The sequence below is a fragment of the Saccostrea echinata genome, unplaced genomic scaffold (assembly GCF_033153115.1).
Source record: "Saccostrea echinata isolate AGI-Se365-2 ecotype Australia unplaced genomic scaffold, CSIRO_AGI_Sech_v1 ptg000002l, whole genome shotgun sequence".
Taxonomy (NCBI): Eukaryota; Metazoa; Mollusca; class Bivalvia; order Ostreida; family Ostreidae; genus Saccostrea; species Saccostrea echinata.
Window position 1 is genome coordinate 10368109 of NW_026889751.1, and position 12832 is coordinate 10380940.

Below are 12832 nucleotides of genomic sequence, written 5' to 3' on the forward strand. Positions count from 1 at the left end.
AAGAAATGTTTGAGATGTTCCCTGTGTGGCAATATTATATGGGAACAACTTTAAATTTAGAATGTCTGCAATGATAATGAAAAAATTTGGATGTCTACTTGTTGGGGAAAACACAGTACTAAGCTTGATCTCTATCAGACATCAATATCACTATGGGAAACTTACTTCTTACAGAGAGTATCATTGTACTAAATTTGATGTCCATAAAGCAAATAGTTTTCAAGATACTTAACTGACAATATCTTCCTATTGTCTAGTGTCTATGTTGTTTTACCCTTGACCTTTGATCTTGTAACTTTCCTGGGAAAACTGTGTACCATGTTTGATGTGTGTCAAGCAAAGGATTGAAGGATACCGAATGGTCAATATATTTCTTTGTCCAGTTTGACCCTTGATCTTGTGACCTCAGAATCTACAGTGCTCATCTACTCCTTAAATGGAACCAGTGTGCCAAGTTTGGTGTCTGCCAGCAAAGGGTTTTCAAGATACTGAGCAGTCAGTATTTACTTTTGTCCAGTTTGATTGCTGACCTATGATTTTATTACCTCAAAATTGATAAGGCTCATCTACTCCTTGAGGGGAACCAATGTACCGAATTTAATGTCAAGCAAGGAGTTCTAAAGATATTAAAAGGACAATATCTTCCTACATCCAGAGGAGTTTGACCCTTGACTTTGGGACCTCAAAGTATACAGTGGTCATTTACTCCTTACGGGAAATCAGTGTTCTAGGTTTGATGTATGTCAAGCAAAGGGTCCTAAAAATATTGAGCAGCCAATATCTTTCTATGTCAGTTTGACCCCTGACCTTTGAGCTGTGACCTCAAAATTAATAGAGGTCATCTACTTCTTAAGGGAAACCAATGAATCAAGTCAAGGAAAAGGTTTTTAAGATATTAAATGGACAATATTTTCCTATGTCCAGAGTAGTTGGACTCTTGACCTTATGACTCAAAATCGGTAGGGGTCATCTTCTTCTTCAAGGAGTTCAGTGTGCCAGTGTTTGATGTGTGTCAAGCAAAGGATTCTCAAGATATTGAGTGGACAACACTTGGTCTACTGACACGCATATAGACTAACATACCGACTGTCCAACCAAAAGGTGCAAAGCGATATGCCCCCTTTTTTCAAGGAGAGCATAAAAATAGCTGTACATTTTCTTAGATTTCCACAGCATTTTATGAACATAATCTACATAAAAAGTCATTTCCCTAAAACCTACATATCTTACTCATGTGTCAGCTTGATTTGGAGTACCCTGGCAATAGATTAGCTATGTAAGAGATGGAATTAACACTAAATACAAACTAATACCTAAACATATCCTCCCAGTAGCATCAAGCTTTGTTCCTGGGTCCAAACAGTCACATCGGAAACTTCCAGGAACATTGTTACATGTCCCTCCAATACAAGGGTTGCTGTCTGTGCATTCATTTATATCTGTAAACATCAATAATATCAATTTTAATCGGCCTAAGTTTTCTTTCCTGAGAAATTTTAATTCATTCTGATTTTCCTAATATGATATCTGATACTTTGACTTTAATGGCTTCAGTGATACCTTCACAAGCAGTAGTGGCTGGATTGAGTCGGAAACCTGAGGGACAGGTGCAGTGAAAGCTTCCTATGGTGTTTTTACAAGTTCCACCATCACAATAGCGAGGGTACCTTTGACATTCATTTATATCTGCAATGAAAATCATTTCTGCATAATACATAACATTGTCATGAAATCTAAAACCTGACATCAACTTTTCATCTTTTGATTAAAGCAGTTTAGACCTATTATAAGTTTTCCCTACTTCATATATTTTTGAGCATGCCCTTATTATTTTCTCTTACCAAGACACTTTTTCCTTGTGGGATTTGGGGTAAAACCCTTATCACAAACACATCTATAGGTTCCTTCCAGATTCTCACAAGCTCCATTTTCACAGATATTTGGATTCAGCATACATTCATTAATGTCTGAAATAAATAATGAATTTTTCAATAACTGGAATCAAAAACAAGAGGCCCACGGGCCTTATAGGTCACCTGAGTATCATATAACAACGTTCCAACAATTGAATTTGGTTCCTTTTTTTTAAACCAGAGGCCACGAAATTCACAATTTTGAAAGAGGCACCATTGCTCATCATAATAAACTTAGCATGCTTAGTTTGATTACTTAATTCCCAGAGTCAGAGCAGAGGAACAAAGCCAAATTGCATTTCCACTATGTAATCAGCCCCACCCCACAGGAACCCCTGACCCTAGGGCCACACATTTCACAATTTAGGAAAAGGCACCCTTGCTCATATTAAATGTTTGATTAATACCAAAGAGCAGATTTCAAAGTATTAATTCATTTTCAGTGTATATAATCATTAGAGCTCCCCCCCCCCCCCCCCCCACGGTACCCCTGACCCATGGGCCTTGAAATTCACAATTCTGGAAGAAGCAACTTTGCTCATCATAACTATGCACTTAGATCACCGACATAATACCCAGGAGCAGAAGAGAAGATTTTTCAAAGAATTAATGCATTTTCACTATATAATATATAGAGCTCCATTCTAAAATCAGAACCCCTGACCTAGGGGCCATGAAATTCATAATTTTGGAAGAGGCATCCTTCCTAATCATAACTATGTACTTAGTTCATCAGCTTCGTACCCAGGAGCTGAGGAGAAGATTTTCAAAGAATTAATGCACTTTCACTATATAATAAATAGAGCCTCGCCCTAACACCAAAACCCCTGACCCAGGAGCCATGAAATTCACAATTTTAGAAGAAACACTCTTGCTCAACATAACTATGTACATGATTCATCGGCTTAATACCCAGGAGCAGAGGAGAAGATTTTCAAAGAATTAATGCATTTTCATTATATAAACAATAGAGCCCTGCTTTAACATCAAAACCCCTGACCCAGGGGCCATGAAATTCACAATTTTGGAAGAGGCAGCTTTGCTCATCATAACTATGCATTTAGTTTATTTGCTTAATACCCAGAAACAGAGGAGAAGATTTTATAAGAAATAATGTATTTTCACTATATATTCAACAGAGCCCCACCCTAGCACCAGAACCCCTGACCCTGGGGCCATGAATTTCACAATTTGGTAGAGAGCTCAATGCTTATTACAATCATGCCAACAGTTTTGCTGCTTGATGTCCAGGAGTAAAGAAGAAGATTTTTAAACATTGCATTTATATTGATGATTTTAGCCTCACCCCTCAGGCCCCAGGGGGGCAGGAGCCATGAATTTCATAATATTTACTCCCCTTCACCCATAGATGCTATATGCCAAAATTGGTTGAAATTGGTTCAGCGGTTTCAGAGAGGAAGCTGAAAATGTTTAAATGTTTAAACGCACGATGCACGCCGACGGACAAAAACAGATAGCAATAGGTCACCTGAGTTTACTCAGGTGACCAAAAAAAAACCTACAACATAAAATATGACAGTTATTTGTCATTTCCTTAAAAAAAAAAACCTTGCAAATGAACAGAGCAAAACACATCTAGTTTTACCTTAAGTTTCCTACCTAGTATACATTTAAGCAGCACTGACCTGGAATGCCCCTACAGAGTTGTGAGTACTGCGCCTCTCCTTTCCTTGGACACAGTTCACAACGAGGTCCCCATGCCTTCTGCAGGTCATCGTCCATACAACAGCAAAGTGACTTAGACATCTGAGAAGCCAGGGCACTGGAGCAGTGGCCCCGTCGATATTCCAGGTAGCAACTGCCATGCCTAATATCTGACATTGGATTTACCATTTTAAAAAAAAATATGTACAAGAAACAATATGCGTTTCTACCATTTGAGATATCAAAACTAGAAATATGTCCATAGGACATGAATGCCCCGCCGAGGGTATATTAGTAATGCAACATTTTAACACAAATTGAGAAAAGTGAGGTCAAAGGAAAGGTCAAGGTGAAAAAATATCGATGCAGTTGAATAGCTTTCATCAGTATGTATCAGCATATGAAGTTTGACACTAATTTAAGAAAAGTGAGGTCAAGGTCAAAGTAAAGGTCAAGGTCAAAAATTGTTGATGCAATTGAAAAGATTACATCAGTATGTATTAGCATATGAAGTTTGATAAAAATATTATGAATGGTTTCTTTAAAACTGAGCTGAACACTAATCTAAGAAAAAAGAGTTCAAGGTCAAAGGAAAGGTCAAGGTCAAAAAATATTGATGCAGTTGAATAGCTCTTGTCAGTATATATCAGCATATGAAGTTTGACACTAATTGAAGAAAAGTGAGGTCAAGGTCAAAGGAAAGGTCAAGGTCAAAAAATGTTGATGCAGTTGAATAGCTCTCATCAGTATGTATCAGCATATGAAGTTTGATAACACTATCTTGAATGGTATCTTTAAAACTGAGCTAAAAACTTATTTAAGAAAAGTGAGGTCAAGGTCAAAGGAAAGGTCAAGGTCAAAAATATTGATGCAGTTGAATAGCTCTCATCAGAATGTATCAGCATATGAAGTTTGTTAAAAATATCTTGAATTGTTTCATTAAAACTGAGCTAAACACTAATTTAAGAAAAGTGAGGTCAAGGTCAAAAGAATGGTCAAGGTCAAAAAATGTTGATGCAGTTGAATATCTTACATCAGTATGTATCAACATCTGAAGTTTGATTACACTATCTTGAATGGTATCTTTAAAACTGAGCTAAACACTAATTTAAGAAAAGTGAGGTCAAGGTCAAAAGAAAGGCCAAGGTCAAAAAATGTTGATGCAGTTGAATAGCTTACATCAGCATATATCAACATATGAAGTTTGATTACAGTATCTTGAATGGTATCTTTAAAGCTGAGCTAAACACTAATTTAAGAAAAGTGAGGTCAAGGTCAAAGGAAAGGTCAAGGTCAAAAAATGTTGATGCAGTTGCATAGTTTTCATCAATATCTATCAGCATATGAAGTTTGATAAAAATATCTTGGATAGTTTCTTTGAAACTGAGCTTTGAACAGAGCTCAACACAAAGTGTGACAGAAGGACAGACGGAAGGATGGAAGGACAGAAGGACGGAAGACGGACATGACAAACACTATATGCCCCGCCCATATTCATGGCGGGGCATAATAAAACACAAGACCTTAATTTTACTCACAGTCGTATTTCTATAGCAAGGAACAATTGTCTCACCTAGACAGGTTTTCCCATCACTCTGTAATTGGAAGCCACTGGGACACTCACACCGATAACTTCCCTGGTTGTTAATACATATTCCATTCACACAAGGATTTCTGAGACATTCATTTACATCTAAAAATGATAACATTTCTTGTTGTTTTATAACAGACAATTAATTAACTAAATTTCAGATTTAAAGAACAATTCTCCAATAAAAAACTAAATACTTTGAATTAGATCTGGGATGAAAATCTGCACATGTACCAGTATGATATGGGCAAAAATTCACAAATTTTCCAACCTCCAGTAGCCATGAAAACACATGCCTCTTTGACCAACTGCCCCACTTTCCCATTCAAAAACCCCTTGTTATCTAATTCCACTCACCAAGACAGGTTCTGCCATCAGAAGAAGATGTGAATCCTGTGTTACACACACACTTATAGCCACCATTTAGGTTTACACATACACCATGTGTACACATACCAGTACGTTCACACTCATTGTAATCTGAAAAAGAACTAAAACTACTTTAAAATGGTCATGCAGTTTGAGTTTGTCATTTGTACTCAGTCATAATTAGCAAAATTGTTTTTTGAAGAGTTGTAGAATTTTTTGTACCACTGTTTTACATGGATAAATATTTGAATAATTGATTCAATGTCACTTTTAAAGTTCACTTTCGAAAGTTTTAAAATTCAATTTTTTGAATTGATTCATGTAATATTTAGCAAAATGAAAAGATGTAGCATACATAACAACTGTCAATTCATTTAGCTTCATATGTAACATACCTAAGCAGTAAGCCCTGTCTGGGGACAGCCGATAACCTTGGTTACAGATACATTTGTAAGATCCCTCTGTATTCTGACATCGACCATTAGTACATAGTTTACCATTCTCTGTACATTCATTTATATCTGAAAAACAAAATCTTTGCAACTCAGTAGCATAGAACATTTAACAAGAGGCCCATGGGCCTTGAATCGCTCTTCTGATAAACTGTACAACCTATCACTTCTATTTGAAGCCTCGAAGTATCCTGTATATTTAGATAAACCCTTGAAATTCCAATTCACACTCTGAGAACCCAAAATGATTCTAAGCCAATTAGTACCTGAGAGTTGGTCATGGTGACCTACTTATCACTTGTCATTCTCTGAAGACCCATCAACTAAGTTTGATGATTCTAAGCCAATTAATACCTAAAATATTTTTTAAAATTATAACCATAAAATTTTATAAGTAGGTCAAAGTGACCTACTTTTCAATTGTTTTACTCCAAGGACCCAAGATGCAAAAGTTTGATGATTCTAAGCCAATTAGTACCTGTAATATTTAATTAAAGCCATAAATTTTCAAAAGTAGGTCACCGTGACCTACTTTTCAGTTGCTGTACTCCGAGGACCAAAGATACATCAACTGACAAAGTTTGATGATTCTAGCCAATAAGTACCCAAAATATTTAATTACAGCCATAAATTTTCAAAAGTAGGTCACGGTGACCTACTTTTCAGTCAACCTACTCCGAGGACCAAAGATGCATCAACTGACAAATTTTGACGACTCTAAGCCAAATAATTCCTGAAAATATTAAATACAGCCATAAAATTTCAAAAGTAGGTCACGGTGACCTACTTTTCAGTTGTTGTACTCCGAGGACCCAAGACGCATCAACTGACAAAGTTTAAAGATTCTAAGCCAATTAGTACCCGAAATATTTGACTAAAGCCATAAATTTTCATAAGTAGGTCACCGTGACCTACTTTTCAGTTGTTGTACTCCGAGGACCCATGACGCTTAAACTGACAAAGTTTTATGATTCTAAGCCAATTAGTACCCAAAATATTTTATTAAAGCCATAAATTTTCTGAAAGTATGTCATGGTGACCTACTTTTTAGTCGACCTACACCGAAAACCCATGAGGCATCAACTGACAAAGTTTGATGATTCTAAGCCAATTAGTACCCGAAATATTTAATTAAAGCCATAAATTTTCAAAAGTAGGTCACGGTGACCTACTTTTCAGTTGACCTACTCTGAAGACCCAAGATGCATCAACTGACAAAGTTTGATGATTCTAAGCCAATTAGTACCCGGAATATTTAATTAAAGCCATAAATTTTCAAAAGTAGGTCACCGTGACCTACTTTTTAGTCTACCTACTCCGACAACCCATGAGGCATCAACTGACAAAGTTTGATGATTCTAAGCCAATTAGTACCCGGAATATTTAATTAAAGCCATAAATTTTCAAAAGTAGGTCACGGTGACCTACTTTTTAGTCGACCTACTCTGAAGACCCAAGAGGCATCAACTGACAAAGTTTGATGATTCTAAGCCAATTTGTACCCGAAATATTTAATTAACGCCATAAATTTTCAAAAGTAGGTCACTGTGACCTACTTTTAGTCGACCTACTCCGAAGACTCAAGATGCATCAACTGACAAAGTTTTATGATTCTAAGCCAATTAGTACCTGAAATATTTAATTATAGTCATATAAATTGAAAAGTAGGTCACGGTGACCTACTTTTCAGTTGACCTTTTTTGAGGACCCAAGATGCATCAACTTACAAAGTTTTATGATCATAGGACTTAAAATGTCCAAATTATGCCTCTAAAACGCTTTGAAATCGAATGCCTGCAAAGTTCAAAAAGTAGGTCACTGTGACCTACTTTTTAATAAATATGTTTTATGGCCCCAAGATGCATCATCTTACAAGATTTAATGATTCTAAGCCTCCCTGTATTCGAATTAATGACCTTAATTGTTTTAAAAAAGTTTAGCCATAAAATTCAAAAAGTAGGTCAAGGTGACCTACTTTTTAGTTGACGTACTTTGAGGACCCAAGATGCATCAACTGACAAAGTTTGATGATCATAGGCCTTAAATTGTTCAAAATATGCCTCTAAATCATTTTGAAAAAGAATGGCCGCAAAATTTAAAAAGTAGGTCACCGTGACCTACTTTTGAGTAAACATGATATGAGGTCCTTAGATGCACCAACTGACAAGATTTGATGGTCCTAGTCCTTATAGTAAGCAAAATATCAACATTTTAATAAAATGTAATTTTTGGTCAACTTTGAAGTGACCTTGAGACCACGCCCTTTGCCCCAGGGTAAATCCCCTTGCAAATTTAAATCTACAACATATCCTCATCCTTTTGTGTAAGTTTGGTGATAATCTGCCCAGTGGTTCTTGAGAAGAAGATTTTTTAGCAACCAGTACTTTTGTTTCTATTTTCCTAATTATCTCCCCTTGTTAAAGGGTCACAACCCCAGTTTTAGTATAAAAGGGAGCCCTTGGGCCAAGGATACCCTGTGACAAATTTGACAATAATTGGCCAAGGGGTTCTTGAGTTATGGCCCATATTCTAAAAAGTTTACGCACACCGCACAAATGGCCATAGCATTAGCTCTTTGAGCCTTTGGCTCAGAAGAGCTAAAAACAAAGCAGGACCAGGCCATCAATAAAAATATCTTTGTTTCCCCTAACCCGACCCTAAAATTTCAAGTTGAGTAGGTAGGTAGGTAAATTATTTTTTTTTCTGACAGCAGTTTTGAAAATACATGCTGAAAATTGAATAATATCTGTATAAATAAGAAAGAACAAAAGAAACCGATTTTTAAACCGAATATCATACAAATGAAATTTAACATGTATGGTAAATTAATTCACAAATATTATTTATTTAAACTTAATTTTAAATTTATTGAAATTGAATTTTTACAAAAAGACAAGATTCGCAAATACTCAACCATCAGCCATCCGAGTATATTTTTTTAAACCTACTATCATCTTCGAGTGCTTACCCAGATAAAATGTCAAGGACCTTGCGTGGCGCAGTAATTATAGTGTTTTGTTTTGGAGTCACGACGTAATTCAGGAGTTTATTCTAAGTCACAGGTCCCGACGTGGGGCGTGGAAACTGGTCAGTCAAATGAGACCATAAAAAAACGTAGGGCCATGCAGTGTCACAGTATACATGTAGATGTTGGCCGATAAAGATCCCTTACTGATGCTTTACATGTATGATCAATGGCCATAAGTGCCAAGAAAAAGTCTAAATTAGGAGCCCTCCACCAGGCAGGTGTTCAAATGTTGTCGACCCAGCAATTTTTAAAGGTATTTTAAAGCAAAGAAACAACCTATTTTCAAGGGCCCAGCTAAAGAAAAGAAAATTACACTGGACATCTCAGGAAGCCGTACCATAATCCAACTTTAAAGATTTTAACACTATTTGAAAAGAGAGTACCTGTACATGTATAAACAATATCTAATTCAACCAAACCATATCTAAAATGATTAAAGTTCCATCCAAAACGAATGAAATGCAGTGAAATTTATTGATATGCATACACAAAGTGGGCTTCGTCATGCTTACTACGTACGTTAATTTTAGAAGACACATTTGTAAATACCATCTTAACACTCTTTAGTCATGATATATTTTATTCATGAAATGTTTCAAGAGTGTAGGATTATGCTAATAAGTTAAAGATGTATATTAAGACTGATACATCGCCGTTGTTTTATAACACTAAATAACCCTCTGTGGCCACATGTTGTGGGCGCCAAATGAGAGTAAAACAAAAGCCGCCATTCTGAAAAAAAACGAATTTTGATGAAATTGTATTTTAAAAAATTGATAAACAATAAAAATAAATATTTGAATAATCTTATTAAAAAAACTTTTCAGTCGGCACGATTTAAGTGGGTCGGTCGCGTTAGGGGAAACAAACCTATTTTTTATTTTGGCCCCACTGGCAATAATACTCATCAGATTTACACTTCTCTCACATAATTAAATATATCCATAAAATAAACTCCCTTACTGTGGATCCCAAACTTGAAGATTTGCTGACAACAATTAAATCTAATATTTGTTTTGAATGATGATCACAAGGAATTAACTAAATAAGTAAATGTGATTTATCAAAAATCTTGTGTCTTCCTGTCAGACCTTACCTACCATAACAGACTTGTAGGTTAGATGATGGACGATAACCTGGGTTACAATCACATTTGTAGCTTCCGTCCATGTTTACACACCGACCATTAGGACACATCCTTTTAGTGGCACATTCATTCATATCTAAAAACAGAATATTCAAAATTAAACTTTGATTATTTATTTTAATTTTGACATTTTTGTTTTTAAGTTGTTCACAAAATAATCAATATAAAGTATATGCAGATTGCCAAAAGTTAAGCAACATCACATTAACTTTGTTTTTAAATAAAAACCTTTCTATTCTAAGAATTAATGTTAGCTTGTTTCCATACTTTTTGGAACTCACATAACTACTGGTTAGTGCTTTTCAATGATACTGGTACCAAAGCTAACCAGAGGCCCATTGGCCATAATGCTCACCTGAGTCACCTTGGCCCCTCTGTTCTTCAGAGGATTGCTAAAATATCCCCCCTCTTTATTTTCATGCAAAATTTGACACCATACTGTAAACTACATGTACCCTTGCCCAGAGGTGTCTAGACTTAACTGATCTTAAAAAAAACCACACATGAGGAGGCTTCAACATCAGTACAACTGACATGGGCTTGCTGTTCTGGAGAAGATTCTTTTAACCTTTATACATGCATTATGTAAAATTTGATCCCCAATTTTAGCCAAACCCTAATCCCAGGGTCCATAATTTGAAAAAAAAAAATTGAGACCATACTCCATACAACTTTGGAATGTTTGCACACTGAAATGATTTAGTGTGGCCCTGCTATTTTTTTAAAAGATTTAATTTTTTCAATTCCTTCCTATATATTCTTACGTAAAACTTTGAATCTCTATTTTCAGCCCAACTCTAGCCCCAGGGTCCATAATTTGAACTTACTTGAATCTGCATTACATTGGAATGCTTTACACAAGTCCCTCCCTCAAAAAAAAAAAATTGACCCCATAGTGCCTCCACCATTATTCAATTACTAACACAACTCTGCACTACCTGAGGAGTGAGGATGCTTGCATATTAATATGACAAATCATGGGCATGCTGTTTTTTTGAGAAGAAATTTTTTCCTATATATTTTTCTATATACATGTATTTCCATGAAAAATTGCACCCTCTGCTGTGGTCCGACTTAACATTCGCCTCTCTTTTTTCCATGATTTGAACAAACTTGAATTTATATGTTTCATCTTTTTCTGGCCCTGTGGTTCTCGAGAAAAAGTTCTTTTTAAATGACCCCATCTTTTTTGCCTTCTCTTGATTATATCCCCTTGGAAGGGGCATGGGCCTTCATTTGAATAGTTTTAAATCTCTTTTATCCGAAGATGGTCTGTGCCAATTTTGGGTCAAATTTGGCCCCGAGGTTCTAGAGAGAATTAGACAAAAAATGTGTAATGTTTAGACAGATGAACACTGGGCAACTATGTGAAAAAAGCTCACTTGGGCTTATAGTTCAGGTGAGCTTATAGTCACTGTGATATGCATCATATCATGAGTATATTCTGATAATTCACACATCAGCCCTTCCTGACACTTACCTTTACATTGACCATCTGGTGACAGTACATATCCACGGTTACAACGACATCTGTAACTCCCAGGAGTGTTAAAGCACTGACCATTACGACATATGCCTTGCTGCTCTGAGCACTCATCTATATCTATCAATAAATGGGTAAAAAAAAAGTCAATTGTTTGACTCTCCAATGAGCTTTCTATAAAACTGTCATCCTTTGGAAGAATTGTTTTCTTTTATATAATTTTCTAGGGAAAACTCATTTCCTATCATAGGTACCTAGGTTTCTTTTTTTGTAATGACAGGGAAAAAAAGAGAACGCAAGTAAAAAAGACAAGTACGGTTTCACATAATGACCATTTTTGACCAAAACCTATGGCAAGTTCAATTAAATAGTTGCCATTCCACATTCTTAAATTAAAGTCTTCTCTGAATCAGGAGTTGGTTAACTTATTAAATATTTTGATATACTTCTCAATAGAATGTATAGAGAGTACCCGGGCATTTACAGAGCCATATTGTCCCACAGTCCCACACTGTAAATGCCCGCCCGGGACTACTCTCGTTTGTGACATCACAATATATTTTCCCATCTCTCCATTTTATATCACATACATGTGCATTTGACTTCACAATTATCCATTGAACTGGCAGTTACTATTCTGTAAGGATGTTTGTGACCAGAAAAGTACAGATTCCATTCAAATGAATCCAAAAAAATGTATTGGTACTATTAAAATATGCAATAATAAGGTTGACTGAATATCAGGAAGTTCCCATCCTCCAGCTTTGTGCAGGTGTGAACCTCGCAAGCTTGGTCCACTTTACCATGCAAAGACCTCAGGCGGGTATATTTCTCGATATTCATATATATAGTCAATAACTTTAATTAATACATAATTTTTTCAAAATATTTCATATATTAATTTGCTCCTTTTACATCACTTTTTTAAAAAATCTAGCATGGTGATAACTTGAGAAGTATTTAAAAGCAGCTAAATTCTTTGTTTTTGTTATATATGATTACCTGTGCACCTGTTTTTGTCTGTTGTAGGTTTGTAACCTGGGAAACAAACACACCTGTAGGAATACTGGGTGGACTCACAGCGAGCGTTCACACACAGATTGGGAAATAGTCGGCATTTGTCTCTAACTAAACCTCCCCCTCTCTGACAAAGTGCAGAATGGGCCTCTTTAAAAAGAAAATCA

At 35.9% G+C, this 12832-nt stretch overlaps 1 protein-coding gene across 1 annotated transcript in view; it reads right to left on the reverse strand.

The window, feature by feature from the left end:
- The window catches only part of LOC133172279 (fibrillin-2-like), a 54400-nt gene that overhangs the window by 25811 nt on the left and 15757 nt on the right, over positions 1-12832 (reverse strand). The window contains exons 9-18 of the mRNA XM_061307138.1: positions 12651-12815; positions 11646-11768; positions 10119-10241; positions 5934-6059; positions 5527-5649; positions 5152-5271; positions 3560-3748; positions 1842-1967; positions 1561-1686; positions 1314-1439 (exon numbers count right to left, since the gene is read on the reverse strand). Of these exons, the coding sequence (XP_061163122.1) occupies positions 1314-1439; positions 1561-1686; positions 1842-1967; positions 3560-3748; positions 5152-5271; positions 5527-5649; positions 5934-6059; positions 10119-10241; positions 11646-11768; positions 12651-12815 (1347 nt within the window). The remainder of the gene's footprint in view (positions 1-1313; positions 1440-1560; positions 1687-1841; positions 1968-3559; positions 3749-5151; positions 5272-5526; positions 5650-5933; positions 6060-10118; positions 10242-11645; positions 11769-12650; positions 12816-12832) is intronic.